The sequence below is a fragment of the Balaenoptera musculus genome, chromosome 13 (assembly GCF_009873245.2).
Source record: "Balaenoptera musculus isolate JJ_BM4_2016_0621 chromosome 13, mBalMus1.pri.v3, whole genome shotgun sequence".
In the NCBI taxonomy this organism is placed as follows: Eukaryota; Metazoa; Chordata; class Mammalia; order Artiodactyla; family Balaenopteridae; genus Balaenoptera; species Balaenoptera musculus.
Genome location: NC_045797.1, coordinates 36,526,148 through 36,544,187, shown reverse-complemented (window position 1 = coordinate 36,544,187; position 18,040 = coordinate 36,526,148). Strand labels below are relative to the sequence as shown.

The following is an 18,040-nucleotide window of genomic DNA, read 5'->3' as shown; positions in this document are numbered from 1 at the left end:
CACCACTATACACCTACTACAATGGCTAAAATTAAAAAGACCATTAATGCCAAGTTTTGGTGAGGATGTGGAGTAACTGGAACTCCAAAATAGTTTCTTCTTAAGTTAATCGTAAACTTAGCATATGGCCCAGCCATTCTACTCGTAGGTTCTTCCCAAGAGAAATTAAAATAGATCTCCACACAAAGACTAGTACAAGAAAGTACATATAGCATTTTCAATGATATTGGCTTAAATTTGGAAACAACCCAAATGTCCATCCACATGTGAAAAAGATACACAAATTGTGATTTATCTGTATAATAGAATACTACTCAGTAATGTAAGTGAAAATTTACAGATACACATGGAAGAGTCTCACAGACTCTTCCATACTTACTGAGTGAAAGTAGCAAGACACAAAAGAGGACCTATTTTTTGAGTATATTTCTATGAAATTCTAGAAAAAGCAGATCTAATCTGTAATAACAGACAGCAGACCAATGCACTTTAGCTTTGAGGGAGGCAGGGATTGACTGCAAAGGGGTTGAGAGAATTTTGAGGGTGAGGGAAATGTTTTACATCTTGATTGTGGTGGTAATCATGAGGATATACATATTTGCCAAAACTCATTGACCTATGTATTTTTAAAACAGGTACAATTAATTTTATGTAAATTATACCTCAATAAACTTGATCTAAAAATCTATCATCACTCTAGAAAGCAGAATGCCGTCTGGAACAGCAATCCATCTAAAATGATATAAGATCTAGTTTTAAGATGACTAGGTATCTAGTAAAGTATTTGACATATCCTTCCAGCAATAAATTACCACCAATTACCACTTGGGTAAAGTAAAATTTAAATAACTCATTAAAAATAACTCTTTTAAAGAACACATACTTCTTACAAAAGTTCTATGAGAAAAATCAGACTACTTGTTTTTTAGATAGAGTGACAAACACACACAAGCACACACATTGCCTGTGATTTTCAAAATCCTATGAGAGGGAAGAAGTTAGCTTTAATTATTTGTTTAATATCATCATTTGAACTTTTAACCTTTTCCTAACTTTGTAGGTGTGATGAAGCACTGTGGGAGCACTCCAGGTAGATGGAATACTCAACACCACTATGGAAAGGAGGAGTGTGAGAGCACATGCTGTGATTGGGGAGCTACTAGGGAAGCACAGCTGGGGAGATGAAGCCAGAGAGGCAGACAGGCTTATTAACCACTGAAGGATTTCAGGCTGTAGAATCCATGACCAAATCTGCACTCTGGTGGCAGTTCAGGGGATTAATTGAGCAGTGGGTTGGGAAGACTGGAAGACAGAAGATTACAGATAGAGGGCCACTGCTTGATCATGGTAAAATAGCAAAGATCTAGATTAAGGTAATGACAGCAAGGATAAATAGAATGAGATGTTTTTGACAGTACGTATTTAGAAAGGCAGAATTGATGGGATTTGGTCGCTGACTGGATATGGCATCAGGGGTGAGGGAGGATTCTAGGATAACTTCTGACTTGGGATTCTGTCTGTCTAAATAACTGTACCATCCCTCAAATTGGAGAATATAGGAGGAGAAGCAGGGAAAAAGATTATGACTTCATATCTGCACATAATAAATCTGTATACCTGCGTACATTCAGGGGCAGGTATCCAGCAAGCCAGGTTAATATGTGGATGTGGAGTGAGGAGTGGTCTGGGCTGAAGTTAGAGATAGGATACCAAAATCAAAAATAAACTCTCAATCTGTATAAAATGGGAGGAGAGCTAAAAATGGAACCTTAGAGAGCCTCAATATTTTCATGAGGAGGCAGAAGAAGAGCATAAAAAAGTGACGAAAAGTTGCATCTGGAGTCATAGAAGCAAGTATGATGAGAGTTCTATGATGGTGAAAGTGGTCAGCAACCATCAAATGCTGAAAAGTCATCAAGTAACATAAGAGAAATATGTGTATCAAGTAGGACGTCACTAGTGACCTTTCCAAGAGCAGTTCCAGGAGAACACTGAAGAAAAGAGCCAGAAGGTGGTGCTGTGAGGGGTGAATGGGAGGTAAAGAAGCAGAGAAATTCAGTGTTCACTACTATTTCAATGAGTTTGACTATGAAAGGAAGGTGAACATTTGATTAATAACAGAGGGGAAACAAGTTTAAAGAAGAGATGTATGTATGTTTCTTTGTTTCATGGTGTGGCTTGGGCCTGTACCTGATGATGTAGCAAAATTCATGGGGAGAGTGGGGAAGGTGACAGAGTAAAGGTATCAAAGGGAATGTTATGGGATCCAGAGTGGAACCAGTGGTGGAACTAGTCTTAGACAAGAGGAAGGCTCCTTTTCCACTGAATTGAAACTGAAAAGATTTATGTACATGTAGGTAAGTCGTTGGGTGGGTGGTGAGGAGCAGATAAAGTTAATGAAGTGCCAATTAAAAGGTGAGATTCTCTGTTGAGAGGGCAAGGAGCTGATCATGTGAGTTTAAAGACAGCAGTGAAGGCTGGAAAAGGCACTGATGAGAATGGAAAAGCTTTAATATCTCAGTAATCTAATTAGGGACTCCTCTTAATCCCAGTATATGTATATGGAAATATGAATAATGACTGTCAGGTAAAGAAATTCTTTTTACACATTGCTTCCACAAAGGAGGACGACACTTCTAGCTCCCTCCTGAGGAAGACATGTTTTTCGCATTCTTGCAACAGTGGTGATGGCCTTTTAACCACAGTGCATTTGTGCGATAATTATAAGGATTTAGAATGGAAGCCCTAGCCTTGCAACAGAGTTTTCTTTCAACATGACACTAACTGACCTATTCTAAGAGTCAAATTCCAAAAATCTTAGCATCTTGGCAGTAGCCACTGACACGTTTACATATGACAGCATTCTATTTTAAACTATGATCTATCTCAGCTTCTTACATTGTAAGCTACACCTTTCATGTCAAAATTTCCTAAGGCTTGCATAACAAGCATATGAAAAACATCTCATAAATGCTCCCTAGTGGGGAAACTGCACAGGCAACTACCTGTTTATATATGCAGTAACTTGAATTATACATGAAAATTCCACATGGATGCCCAGAATCAGCACTGTGTTAATTCAAGAAGTATATTAAAATTTCTGGATGTATTTAGTAGCAGATCCTAAGAAAATCTGTTCTTTAAACAGGGTTTTCTTTAAAAAAAAAAAAAAGATCCGTTAGCTGGAATCTACTGTTTCAAGGAATCTACTCTTCCTAGGAAAAATAATCTATAATAAACATTAATCTTATAATACATTTTCAAAAATCCTGGGAAACTCCATCTTTAGATCCTTTAAAGAGCCTGTAAACTGTAAAATTTCCCTATTCTATAAAACTTCAGTCATATTGAAAATAAAATTTAAATGATAAATGTCAGTTGCAGAAGTTATCACCTTTTCATTTGAATGCTTGACTTCTATTGGATAATTCTCTTCCAAGAGACCTACTTGGGAAAAAGAGGTGACAGCCAAACTCATTGCCAATTGATTTAGGAACAGTGCCCAGGGAGATAGTCCAATTAAGTTTACAAGCTGGCAATTAGCAGGAAGCCCTCTAAATCCCTACACTGAGAGCCTGTTTACTTTAGTAAGAAGGCAAATGTGCTAGAGATAGGAAGAGAAAGCTGTGCTTTTTGCAAAGCTGTTGTGAGTAGGCCCACAAGGCAGGGCTGAAGAAAGGCTAGGTGTACGTCAGAAGACAGCCTTCTGTTTGACAGGTAACTTGGGTTATTGAGAGAGAGAGAGAGAGAGAAAGGTGGGGGGGGGGAGGGAGTTTTAACAGATATGCAAAACATCTAACATCCACTTTAATAAGTGATGAGTATAGAGACATACCACTGTTAAACGTGTAGATGGGCAAAGTAGAACTGGATTATCTCATAATAAATGAGATTCCAAACATATTTTTCTTGGACAATACTGACATTATGAATGGATTTAGTTGCATTTTTAATATGTGGAAAGAACATAGCCCTCACATTATATCCCTGATATCTTTCAAGTTAGTCAAGTCATTTTTATTAGATTTATTTCATGTGTTCAATTTCAGAGGCAAGTAGATCCATAAAAAAACAAAGTAAACTGACAGCTATTTAACAAACACTACAATGTCTTTAAAAACTTAACTTTGTACCACAGAGCCAAATCTTGTAAGGGGTTTTAAAATGTATTACTTTTCTATGTTTTCAAGTGCGGTGATGTGCATTAATTGAAATCTGTTTTTTAAAACCTAAGTGAGGTTCTTTCAAGAATGTTAAATTATACAAAACTGCCTAAAGGACTTCCCTGGTGGTGCAGTGGTAAGAATCCACCTGCCAATGCAGGGGACACGGGTTCGACCCTAGTCCAGGAGATCCACATGCCGTGGAGCAACTAAGCTTGTGCACCACAACTACTGAGCCTGCACTCTAGAGCCTGCGAGCCACAACTACCGAGCCCATGCTCCACAATAAGAGAAGCCACCGCAGTGAGAAGCCTGTGCACTGCAACAAAGAGCAGCTCCCCGCTCTCCACAACTAGAGAAAGCCCACGTACAGCCGAAAAAATAAAAATAAATACCCCACTCCAAAAAAAAAAAAAACTGCCTAAAGGATATCATGTATTTCAGGACATAGCCAGTAATGCAAAACTACAAAAGGCAAAAAAATCACAATAATAAAATTCTGCTTTAAAGCTTCCTGGTTGAAATGGGATACATTAATGCACATTTTTCCAAATATTGATAAATCCTTTTGAATATTTTTATCTAAAATCTTAGCAAATTCTAACTAAATATTTCCTTTCTCTTTTTTAAAACACTTGCTTTACACATTTCCAATCTGGGAAGAAATGGACACTTATAATCTAAAATAATTTTAATAGAAAAGTATTACAGAATTTTGTAATGGACATACTTTTAATATATTCTCATGTGTACTATTTCTTAAGGAATTTTTTTAATAGACAGTTTATTTTGGAAAGCATCAAATGTGGCTAGTTCAGTCTTTTTATTCATCACAATGGAAAATTAATGCAATTTCAAAATTCTTCAATATATAATGTACCTTGACATTTAGAAAATCATCCACAAAGCTTTCTTAAGGAAACTATATGAAATGTTTGAAAGGCAAGCACATTGATGGAATGACAAACAGAAAATCTACATTCCAAGAATAGTTTTATTGTCTTATATTGTCAACATCATAAAAAACTTAATTTATTTACTCACCAACTTCCTTGACTTACCAAGTTTAAACAGAAGTACACCCAAAGGTCCTCTGTCAAACTTGAGGAAGAGGAGATCATAGATGTCCCCACTTTCAGGCTTCTTAGAAACAACCTGCGGAGCTATCCACTGCATTTGAACAAGACTGCTAGAAACATCAAAGAATTTTTTGAATTGTAGAGTCTCCCTAGGTGAGCGGTCTTCAGCCAAAAGCTGGATGTTAATAGGAGAAAGAGCCATATCAAAAATTTGCAGCTCCCCTTGGTTACTGCCAATTAGCAGAATGGCACCACTTGGGTGGCAGCTTATTAATGAAGGCAGAAGTTCAGCCTGAGCTAAGACAGTCACTCTACGGTGAGTTTCATAAAGAATTACTGAAGAATCTTCACAGCCCAGAATCAGTTTGTCTTCAGTAACATTCCTGCAACAGCTAATGGCCTTCGATCTTAGTGGTATTCTGGTGACTGATACACACTGGATTTTGTGCCGAACACATTCATAGATGCAACTGTCAGCCATGGGCTCTTTGTCTACACTGATGGAGCACTCCACTGTCAACACCTGATAAGGCTGTTTGGTGCCAAAGCGAACATCCAGTGGATCCCATTCCGTGCGTACAGAACTCAGAACCTGTAAGAAATGTATCAAGTATGTTCATATAGACCTTGGTTTTTCTTCCGCTGTCACGCATAGCCCTGCATATTAATCTAGAATCCTATTGAATACCATCAACTATCACCTTAAATATCAGCAACATATAAGCAGGTATGTGTACATCTCATATGGAACACATATAAATATATATAGCACATATTTAGCACAGCTGCAGAAATTAAGCTATAAAATTTTAACTTAAACACTTTGTTTTAGGAAGTCTGTAAACAACATAAAGACAAATACTTCCCATGATATATAAAAACTAATGAAGTGGGCTTTTAGTAAAATAATATGGCTAGCAGAATATCTAGACATTAGAAGCTTGATTTTTAAAAGGATGAATAAAGGACTTAAACAATTTAGTCAGTCTCCTTCCAACCCACTACCCCTCCCAATTCTGAAATTATTGGTAAATTACTTACCAGAAATATATTTCTAATTAGTTGGGCAGGGTAGGCAAAGGAAAAAACTTTAGAACCCTGTTAACAGTCCTGTAGAAATATTTTACTGTCAGAAAAGATATGAAGGGTTGTTAAGTAGATAAATGACCAATAGAAAGAAATAAGAAGGTAATGCACTAGTTTTAAAATTAAAAAAAAAAAAGACCTGGTAGGTAATATGATTTGCAATACTGGTGAGGCAAAATTTAAAAAGCATTTCTGGTGCAGAAAGGAAAGGCTACAAAGAAACACCTCAGCAGAAGAATAAAGAAATAAAACAACAGGCCATTCACTTTATTCATATGTAAATGTGGGAGGCCAAGAACCTGGAGAGTGGTATCAAAGATATTTTCTAACACTTTGTCGAAAACTTCAAAATTAGATTTAGAAACATTAAAAAGCACATTTCTACACGAGATAAAATTTCACAGAACTATGCATGCGCGCACGCACACACACACACATACACAAGTGCATGTAAAATCCGATGAAATCCAACTAAGGCCAGTACCTGAGTTAATAGTATTATACCAAGGTCTTGTTCCAGGATTTGACAGTGTACTGCAGTAATGGAAGATACTATCATTGGGGCAAACAAGGGGAAGAAGTACAGGAAGGGAATTTGCTTTTAGCCTATTTTGGCAATTATATTAGCAGTTTCTTGAGAGTCAAACTATTTCAAAAAATAAAATTTCTTTTTTTAAAGCACATACAGCTATGTTACATGGTACTGACTTGGGGAGAGAAAGGGGGTTGATGTGAATTTTTTAAAAAATCCATCCTACACATCATTACCAAACTGACCTTCCTAAACTAAATGTTTTTGCTGTCATTCCCCTGTTCAAACCCTTTAATAGCTACCACTAACGAATAAATTAAATTTTTATTCCCCTGCCTGGTATGCAAAACAATATAGGATCCATATCCAACCCCTTCCCTCCCTCACACTCACTTTCCTGCTCTTGTTTTTCTTTTTTGTCTAAAAAATGGTTGAGTATGAGCTACATGCCAGGAACTGGTCCTGGCATTGCTGGGGATACAATAGTAAGTCCTCACCCTCAGAGAACATACACACTAATGGCTGAAGACAAAGTAACAATTCACAAACAAACATACACAGGATGTTAGTGATCCTATATATGTACTTCCTAAGAACTATGAAGACAAATAAAGCAAGGTAACAGGAATGAGAAGGGGAGGTAATAGAAGTCAGGACAGGCCTCTGTGATAAAGTTGACCTAAAAGTGAAGGGTAAGCCATGCAGCCACCTGGGAGAAGAAGGCTCCAGGCAGAGGAAGCAAACATCCTAAGGTAGCACTCTTGGCCTGATGAAGGAACAACGAGAGACCAACATGGCTAGATAAAAGGGAGCAAGGAAGAAAACAGTGGGAACTGGGGGAGGGAGAAGACTGTGAAGTGGCTTGTAGGCCATTATAAGGACTTTGGCTTTTCCTCTAAACAAGATGAGAAGCCATAAGGAGGGACAAGATCTGACTCGCAAATTCTAGTGTTATCTCCGACAGTCTCCCTTCATTACTCTACTCTGAGGTCAAACTAAAGCTGCATTTTCCCAGCTCTGTAACTTGTTAAATTAAACAAGGAGGCTGTTCAACTGATGAGGCCCTAATTCCATGGCAACCTCTGTAAGCAAACCAAAACCTAAACCTGTAAATGCCTCAAAGTTACAAAATCAAAACACTAAGGACAACCATTACAACAGCCAATTTGGCTTTAAACTATAGCCAATCAAATAATTTCCTTTCTTTGCTTCTGCACTTTCACTGTCAGTCTTTTCCCTGCCTCATATCAGTAGGATGTTCCTAACCACTTCCAGTTTGGCACTGCCCCACCAGAATTGATTTACTCAAACTCTGAAAACTTTTACTATGCCTCAGCTTATCTTTCAACAACTTCACTCATGTCCTTTACCTCAGGGGTCCCCAACCCCCAGGCCACAGGCCGGTACCAGTCCGTGGCCTGTGAGGGATCCGGGCCGCACAGCAGGAGGTGAGCAGCAGGCGAGCAAGCGAAGCTTCATCTGTATTTATAGCCGCTCCCCAACGCTCCCATTACCACCTGAGCTCCGCCTCCTGTCAGATCAGCAGAGGCATTAGATGCTCATAGGAGCGTGAACCCTACTGTGAACTGCGCATGTGAGGGATCTTGGTAGCGCACTCCTTATGAGAATCTAATGCCTGATGATCTGAGGTGGAGCTGAGGCAGTGATGCTAGCGCTGGGGAGAGGTTGCAAATACAGATTATCATTAGCAGAGACCATAATAAATCAATTGCTTGCAGACACATATCAAAACCCTATCAGTGAGTGGCAAGTGATAATTAAGCTGCATCTGGTGGCAGGCTTTATAGTGGCAAGTGAGTTGATATACTTCAATTGTACAGCTGCATCTGGTGGTAGGCTTTAAATCAGAATCCGACACTTATTTTAGTCTGCGCATGGCCTGCCCATTATTTTATTTACCACTTCTGTCCGCGCCTCTTTCCCGTACTGAGCACTTGTCTCAGTCACAGTTTTGGTAAGCCCACAAGCTAACCTTAGCCAAAATGAGTAAAAAAACAAATGTCGCTGGAGAGCTTCTTTGAAAAGGAGGAAAGACCAATGATGAGACAGCAGAAGACTCTAAGACTGCCAACAAAAAGAAAGCTGCATTTAAAAGAAAATACCAAGAGTCCTACTTAAATTAATGGGTTCATTGCAACAGGTGATTCACATTCTCCAAGCCTGCTTTGTATAGTATGTGGCAACCGGCTATCCAACAAAGCCATGAAACCTTCAAAACTGCTTCGCCACATGGAGACCAAGCACCCTGCATTAAAAGACAAGCCTTTGGAGCTTTTCAAAAGAAAAAACGTGAACACAAAGGACAGAAGCAATTATTGAAGGCCACCACTTCATCAAATGTGTCTGCACTGAGAGCATCATTCTTAGTGGCTAACTGCATTGCTAAAGCTAAGAAGCCCTTTACTATCGGTGAAGAGTTGATCCTGCCTGCTGCTAAGGACATCTGTCGTGAACTTTTAGGAGAGGCTGCAGTTCAAAAGGTGGCACGTGTTCTTCTTTTGGCTAGCACCATAACTAGGTGAATTGATGAAACAGCAGAGCATATCGAGGCGCAATTGTTAGAGAGGAGTAATGAGTCACCGTGGTACGCAATCCAGGTTGACGAGTCTACCGATGTTGACAACAAGGCAACAATGCTTGTTTTTGTGCAATATATTTTTCAGGAGGATGTGCATGAGGATATGTTATGTGCACTTTTGTTGCCAACCAACACCACAGCGGCAGAACTATTCAAGTCTTTGAATGATTACATATCAGGAAAACTGAATTGGTCATTTTGTGTTGGTATATGCACGGACGGAGCGGCTGCCATGACTGGACAGCTTTCTGGTTTCACTACTCGGGTCAAAGAGGTCGCTTCTGAATGTGAGTCTACGCACTGTGTCATCCATAGAGAAATGCTGGCTAGCCGGAAAATGTCATCCGAATTTAATAACGTTTTGCAGGATGTGATTAAAATTATCAACCACATTAAAGTACATGCCCTTAACCCACGTCTGTTCATGCAGCTCTGTGAGGAGATGGATGCAGAGCACACACGTCTTCTCTTATACACAGAAGTGAGATGGCTTTCTAAAGGTAGATCACTGGCCACAGTTTCTGAGTTATGAGAGCCGCTCCAGAGATTTCTTTTAGAATAAGAGTCACCACTGGCAGCACATTTTAGTGACACAGAATGGGTCGCAAAACTTGCTTACTTGTGTGACATATTCAACCTGCTCAACAAACTCAATCTGTCACTTCAGGGGAGAACGACAACTGTGTTCAAGTCGGCAGATAAAGTGGCTGCATTCAAAGCCAAACTGGATTTATGGGGGGGGGGGGGGACGAGTGAACATTGGGATTTTTGACATGTTTCAAGCATTAGCAGAGATTTGGATAGAGACGGAGCCCAGGGCCTTCCTTCTCCCAGCTGGTGCATGATCACCTATCTCAGCTTTCAAAAGAGTTGAGCATTAGTTCCCAACCACACAAAACCCCCGAACTGGGAAGGAATGGATCCTTGACCCATCTGTGAATAAGCCAGGTGAACTGACCTTGTCCGTGCTAGAAGAGGATCAACTACTTGAGATCGCAAATGATGGCGGCCTTAAAAGTATGTTTGAGACAACTTCAAATCTCCATACGTTCTGGATTAAAGCCAAGGCGGAATATCCTGAGATTGCCACAAAAGCACTGAAAAGCCTGCTTCCATTTCTAACATCCTGTCTTTGTGAAGCAGGGTTTTCTGCAGTGACAGCAACCAAAACGAGATTACGGAGTAGACTGGACATAAGCAATACACTTCGGGTGTCACTGTCTCCCATCACCCCCAGATGGGACCATCTAGTTGCAGGAAAACAAGCTCAGGGCTCCCACTAATTCTGCATTATGGTGAGTTGTATAATTATTTCATTATATACTACAATGTAATAATAATAGAAATTAAGTGCACAATAAATGCAATGCACTTGAATCATCCTGAAACCATCCCACCACCCACCGTCCCATCTGGTCCATGGAAATATTGTCTTCCATGAAACCAGTCCCTTGTGCCAAAAAGGTTGCGGATCGCTGATTTACTTGAAATCCACACTCTTCACCCACACAGACTCAGTATTTCCTACCAACAATACTCACTCTTGAAGAATTAGACCAAATGCTATTTCAGTTTCTGAATTTCTTCCAGTTGGGCAGCATCCTTCCTTCCTTTGATCTCACTTCCATACCCCCTTCCCCACTCCAACTTGGCCAATGTGTGACATTCGTTTGGCCTTTTATTTACTTCTAATTTTTGATCATATGTCATCATTTTGACTATAAGCTTAAAAAAATAAACTGTCTCATCTATTTTACACTTTTTTGTGTATGCTGTGTAGGCAGCTAGCCAAAAACTATGCTGGTAAGAGCTTTTTTAAAAAATATATAAATTTAAAAAAAAACCTCACACTATAATGGTGGTTGAATTATCATACTTTCAGAAAGCTTAGAGATTTGTAAAGGAAGCCATAGGGCAGAAAACTGGGAGGCCAGGTGACACTGAATAGGACCTGAACTCACACAGAGACAGCCTAAAAGGAGGGGCCAAGCAAGACAGCAGTCTTGGCATAGAACAGGTTAGCCCCAAGGTGCAGGGAGAAGGGTCCCAGGCTTCCTCAGTTCCAAACGTCTGTAAGACTCTTCCCAATAGGCTCTGTAGTTTCACCAAGAGAAAGGGGTTAAAAGGGAAGTAAGACCATGGACCCCTTATACGCCTTCTCCTCCACTGCCAATCCCTGATATCTCTAAAAAGCTAGCAAAGGTCAGATTTAATACCAAATTCTGATTAAAAAAAGAAAGGTAACACTATATATTTATTGAAGTATAGTTGATTAACAATATTATATTTGTGATTCAATATTTTTATAGATTAGACTCCATTTAAAGTTATTACAAAATAATAGCTGCATTTCCCTATCTCTTAATACCCTACTCCTATTTTGCCCCTCCCCCATCCCTCTCCTCACTGGTAACCACTGGTTTGTTCTCTGTATCTGTGAGTCTGCTTCTGTTTTGTAATATTAATCTGTTTTATTTATTAGATTCCACATATAAGTGTTAATATAGAGTACTGTCTTTCTCTGTCTGACTTATTCCACTAAGCACACTATTCTCTAGGTCTATCCGAGTCTATCCACATTGTTGCAAATGGTTTCATTCTTTTTTATGGCTGAATAATATTCCATTATATATATATAAACACAAATATATATATATATACCACAACTTGTTTATCCATTCATCTGTCGATGGACACTTAGGTAGCTTCCATGTCTTAGCGATTGTAAACACAGTGCTGTTGTGAACATTGGGGTACATGTACCTTTTCAAATTAGTTTTCTCTGGATGTACTCAGTGGTAGTAGGATTACAAAATCATATGGTAACTCTGGTTTTTTAAGGAACCTCCATACTATTCTCCATAGTGGCTGTATCAATTTATATTCCCACCAACAGTGCAGGAGAGTTCCCTTTTCTCCACTCCCTCTCCAGCATTTATTGTTTGTAGATTTGTTGATGATGGCCATTCTGACTGGTGTAAGGTCATACCTCATTGTAGTTTTGATTTGCATTTCTCTAATAATTAGTGATGTTGAGTATCTTTTCATGTGTCTATTGGCCATCTGTATGTCTTCTTTGGAGAAATATCTATTTAGGTCTTCTGCTCATTTTTTGATTGGGTTGTTTTCTTGATATTAAACTGTATGAATGAGCTGTTTGTATAATTTGGAAATGAATCCCTTGCCGGTAGCATTGTGTGCAAATATTTTCTCCCAGTATGCTGGTTGTCTTTTCATTTTTTTAATGGTTTCCTTTGCTGTGCAAAAGCTTTTAAGTTTAATTAGGTGCCACTTGTTTATTTTTGTTTTTACATTCATTGCTGTAGGAGGTGGATCCAAAAGGATATTGCTGCGATTTATGTCAAAGAGTGTTCTGCCTATGTTTTTCTCTAAGAGTTTTATAGTGTCCAGTCTTACATTTAGGACTTTAGTCCATTTTGAGGTGTGTGTGTGTGTGTGGTGTTAGAAAGTGTTCTAATTTCATTCTTTTCAATGTAGCTGTCTAGTTTTCCTAGCACCACTTACTGAAGAGACTTTCTTTTCTCTATTGTATATTCTTACCTGCTTTGTCATAGATTAGGTGGCCATAGGTGGGTGGGCTTATCTCTGAACGTTCTATCCTGTTCCATTGATCTATATGTCTGTTTTTGTGCCAGCACCATACTGTTTTGATTACTGCAGCTTTGTAGTATAGTCTGAAGTCAGGGAGCCTGATTCCTCCAGCTCTGCTTTTCTTTCTCAAGATTGCTTTGGCTATTCGTATTTTTTTGTGTTTCCATACAAATTGTAAAAATTTTTTGTTCTAATTCTGTGAAAAATGCTATTGGTAATTTGACAGGGATTGTGTTGAAACTGTAGATTACTTTGGGTACTACAGTCATTTTGACAATGTTGATTCTTCCAATCCAAGAACATGGTATATCTCTCCATCTGTTTGTGTCATCTTTGATTTCTTTCGTCAGTATCTTAAAGTTTTCTGAATACAGGTTTTTTGCCTCCTTAGATAGGTTTATTCCTAGGTATTTTATTTTTTTGATGTGACGATAAATGGTATTGCTTCCTTAATTTCTCCTTCTGATATTTTGTTGTTAGTGTATAGGAATGCAAGAGATTTCTGTGTATTAATTTTGTATCCTGCAAGTTTACCAAATTCATTGGTGAGCTCTACTAGTTTTCTGGTAGCATCTTTAGTATTTTTCTATGTATAGTATCGTATCATCTGCAAACAGTGACAGTTTTACTTCTTCTTTTCCAATTTGGATCCCTTTTATTTCTTTTTCTTCTCTGATTGCTGTGGCTAGGACTTCCAAAACTATGTTGAATAAAAGTGGACAGAGTGGGCATCCTTGTCTTGTTCCTGATCTTAGAAGGAATGCTTTCAGAATTTCACCATTGAGTAGGATGTTAGCTGTGCGTTTGTCATATATAGCTCTTATTACGCTAAGGTATGTTCCCTCCATACCCATTTTCTGAAGAGTTTTTATCATAAATAGATGTTGAATTTTATCAAAAGCTTTTTCTGCATCTATTGAGATGATCATATTGTTTTTATTCTTCAATTTGGTAATGTGGTGTATCACACTGATTGATTTGTGAATATTGAAAAATCCTTGCACCCCTGGGATAAATCCCACTTGATCAAGGTGTATGATCCTTTTAATGTATTGTTGGAGTCAGTTCGTTAGTATTTTGTTGAGGATTTTTGCATCTATGTTCATCAGTGATACTGGCCTGTAATTTTTTTCATGATATCTTTGGTTTCGGTAACAGGGTGATGGTGGCCTCATAGAAAAGGTTTGGAAGTGTTCTGTCCTCTGCAATATTTTAGAATAGTTTCAGAACGATAGATGTTAACTCTTCTCTAAATGTTTGGTAGAACTCACCTATGAAGCCATCTGGTCCTATACTTTTATTTGTTGGGAGTTTTTAAATTACTGATTCAATTTCAGTACTGGTAATTGGTCTGTTCATATTTTCTATTTCTTCCTGGTTTAGTCTTGAGAGATTGTACCTTTCTAAGAATTTGTCCATTTCTTCTAGGCTGTACCAGTTTATTGGCATGTAGTTCTTCATAGTAGTCTCTTACGATCCTTTGTGTTTCTGTGGTGTCTATTGTAACTTCTCCTTTTTCGTTTCTGATTTCATTGATTTGGACCCTCTCCCTTTTTTTCTTGATGAGTCTGTCTAAAGGTTTATCAGTTTTGCATATCGTTTCAAAGAACTAGCTTTTAGTGTCATTGATCTTTTCTATTTTTTTTTTTTTTTTTAGTCTCTATTTCATTTATTTTTGCCCTAACCTTTATGATTTCTTTCCTTCTACTAACTTTGGGTTTTGTTTGTTCTTTCTCTACTTGCTTTAGGAGTAGAGTTTGGTTGTTTACTTGAGATCTTTCTGGTTTCCTGCGGTAAGCTTGTATCGCTATAAATTCCCCTCTTAGAACTGCTTTTGCTGCATCCCATAGGTTTTAGATCATCGTGTTTTCTTTTTCATTTGTCTCAAAAAATGTCTCATTCATTTTTTGATTTGCTCTTTGATTTCTTCAGTGATCCAGAAACCAGACCTTATTGAAGAAACGGATAATTCCAGGTTTGCAGCAGGAAATGTACAAGAAAGCATGGACATATTGTTACACCAGACAGAGGGAAGCTACCCGAGACTACTGAGGTCATGACAAGAAGAGGAGCCAACTTGAGGAGAATGCCCAAAGTTAAGAATCTGAGCTTTCAAAAGGACAAAAATTACAATTTATGAAACCCATTAAGTCAAGAATGTTTAAATCCATGAATTAATAATGCTATTAAAAAAACAAAAACTAATTGGTTACCTTCAGGGAGTGATAGGGAACCAATTCAATCTTGAAAGCTAGTAAATAAAAGAAACAGATGCTTATCCTGATTATACTATATGAATCCAGCCACTGGGAAAATAAGTAGGAGATGAGTAGAAGTGTCTCATTATAAAAGTATCGCAATTAATAAAAAAAAATATCATTAGATATCACCATTTTGCAACCGTCATGAATTACTGGATCTAGGCATTAAGCATCAAGAGCTGCTAAAATCAAAAAAGAGAGACAACCAAAAGAGAGAAAGAGAACCTGACATTATGTGCCTTCTGATTAAAAAGCACTCCTTTGCACACAGTCTTGACAAAACTGACTACTAACTTGCAGAATTTTCAAAAGACAAAGAAACTTGTTGAACCACACCATGACGATGGGACAACAAAATCCAGACTGTGGGACACTGCAGTTTCAACAGATAAATTTTAATGAAAAAAAAAGGGATGGAGCGGGAACTTGCAGATTAAAAGAGAGTTAAAAGACACATTAACATGTTTTAAATAGATAATATTAAACTACAGTTTTGCAGGATGCACATTTAGGTGATAAAAACTATATGAGAAAATGTGTAAAAGTCACAATAGAGGTTACTTTGGGGCACCAGGAAAGGGTTGAGATCAAAACAGAGTACGTGGCGCTATTTCTGGTGCCTGGCAAAGTTCTATTTCTTGACCTGAGTGTGGTTCAGGGGTGTTTCCTTAGTAAAAGCTCATTAAACTATATATTTAGTCTCTGTGGTTTTCCTTAGTGTCTTTATAATAAAGAGATTTAAAAAAAAAAAAAAAATCATCCCTAAAATAGAAAATCTTGGTTATCTGGTTGAAAGCTAACACAGTTCATACATTTCTTTGGAAGAGATGTCTCTTAAATATTTTGGCTTTTCAGTTGAATGCATTTATAATGCTTTCTGAATACTTCTCTTATCAAATTATACTGTATTAAAAGTTGGTCACATTTTGACTTTCCCATCAGTTGGCTGTTCCTCTAAATCACTGCAAAATTAGTTTTTAATTTTTATGGGAAAAAAGTTACCTTTGTGAGGTTATATTTCCCTAGCCCTGACAACAGGTTTTAAGGTTTAATAGCTCTGCTTATGTGTTTTTGATTAATTTGGTTAAACAAATTCAAGTGACCTTTTCTGAGTAAGATATCTTGAAATTACTGCCATACTCAGAAAGCATTATCAAATCCATACAGCTGAAAAGCTAAAACATCTGCTTGAATACAAAGGTCAGGAAAGAGTAAGTTGTGTTGTCACCACATTTTTGACAAAGCTAATGAATTAAATAGTTCTATGATGACGGTAATCACCTTTTCCAAATGTAAGTATAAAGAGTGTGAGGAATTTAAGTATAAATGACTACCATGCTATGTACAATAATCCATACAAACACCATTAAAAACTATTTTTAAATGAATTTTACTGATAAAAAATTTCTTTTTCTTCATACTATCGTATATTGTTCAAAACAAATTTGTTTCCCCTAGACTACATAAATCTCTCTGTTCTGTGCTTCTAATTAAGATATGTACTGTTGTTTAGAGCTCTGCAGTGTGAAATTAGACCAGCAGTTTTCTAATATCCATAAAATAAATTAAGAAATGTTCCTCCTCTGAAAGACAGATAATTCAGTCACAGAGAGCTTACTTCTATGTTTCCTTTGTTTTCTTTTTTTTTTGCTGCTTGGTAAGCCAATTTTCTACTTGGAATTTACTGTTAACACTCTCATTTGGTTCAGTATGTGGGCTTTATCCTTTCCATGGTCTGTTATGCAAAAAAGATGGCTTAAAAATTTTTTTCCAGTCTGCTGTAAAGCAGTGGTTCTCAACTTGGATGCACATGAGAATCACCTAGGGAACCTGTAAAAGAATACTGATGCCTCCTCCCCCTCTGGAGATTCTGATATAACTGGTCTGGGTGGGCTCCTTTGTAAAAGCTCTGCAGGTGACTGTAATGTGTTGCCAAGGCTAAGAACCACTACTCTAGGATCTTGCTACTGTCCAAATAAAAGCTTACTATCTTTTCTGATTGAAATTGGGTGGGAAATTATTTTTTTAAGTTCTATCATTTAATAGATGCAAAGATTAAATTTCTTCTCTATGAGGCTGCTACTTTTTTAGTCTGAATTTTAGGGTTTAAGAGTATATCGTATCTCTTATTCCGAGGATTAGCTCAAGAAGTCTATTGGTCGCTAGTGAAAAAATACTTAAAGCCATATGCCTGAATATTACTTTTATAGACTAGTGGTTTTAGTTAATGTTACCCTAAAAAATGTGCTACAATTCACAATTAAAGATTATGTCTTCACACACACACAAAGGAACAATTATTTCCCCAGACAGTTCTTCCAAAAGCCATTCACCTTTTGCATATAGAAGTTCACGTGAGGTTCTGAAAAAGAAATCTTTACAAATTTTTCTAACAGTTTAATTTTGATAGACTGATTGAAAGAGCCAAATCCAAGACAAAAGCTACTTGACAAAAAAAATGAATTATAATATCTTAATATATTATGATCAAAAAATTAGCTATGCAGTCAGTGGTGAACAATTAAAAATCAGGTGCAAGTATCATATACAACTTCATGAAAATCTATTCAAATACTTAAATAAGATGGATAATTTTCCAAAAATACAAATTAAGGAAAATGACTCAAGGAAAAGACAGAATTCCCGAAAAACAAACAACCCTCGAAAAATGGAATCAATTATAAAAAATCTACCTTCCTTGAAAGACA

The 18,040-nt window shown here is 37.5% G+C and overlaps 1 protein-coding gene across 1 annotated transcript in view; it reads right to left on the bottom strand.

The window, feature by feature from the left end:
• Positions 1 to 18,040, bottom strand: part of LOC118906362 (WD repeat containing planar cell polarity effector) — a 409,302-nt gene that overhangs the window by 245,149 nt on the left and 146,113 nt on the right. Inside the window, exon 11 of the mRNA XM_036873828.1 lies at positions 5,225 to 5,834. Within this exon, the coding sequence (XP_036729723.1) occupies positions 5,225 to 5,834 (610 nt within the window). The remainder of the gene's footprint in view (positions 1 to 5,224; positions 5,835 to 18,040) is intronic.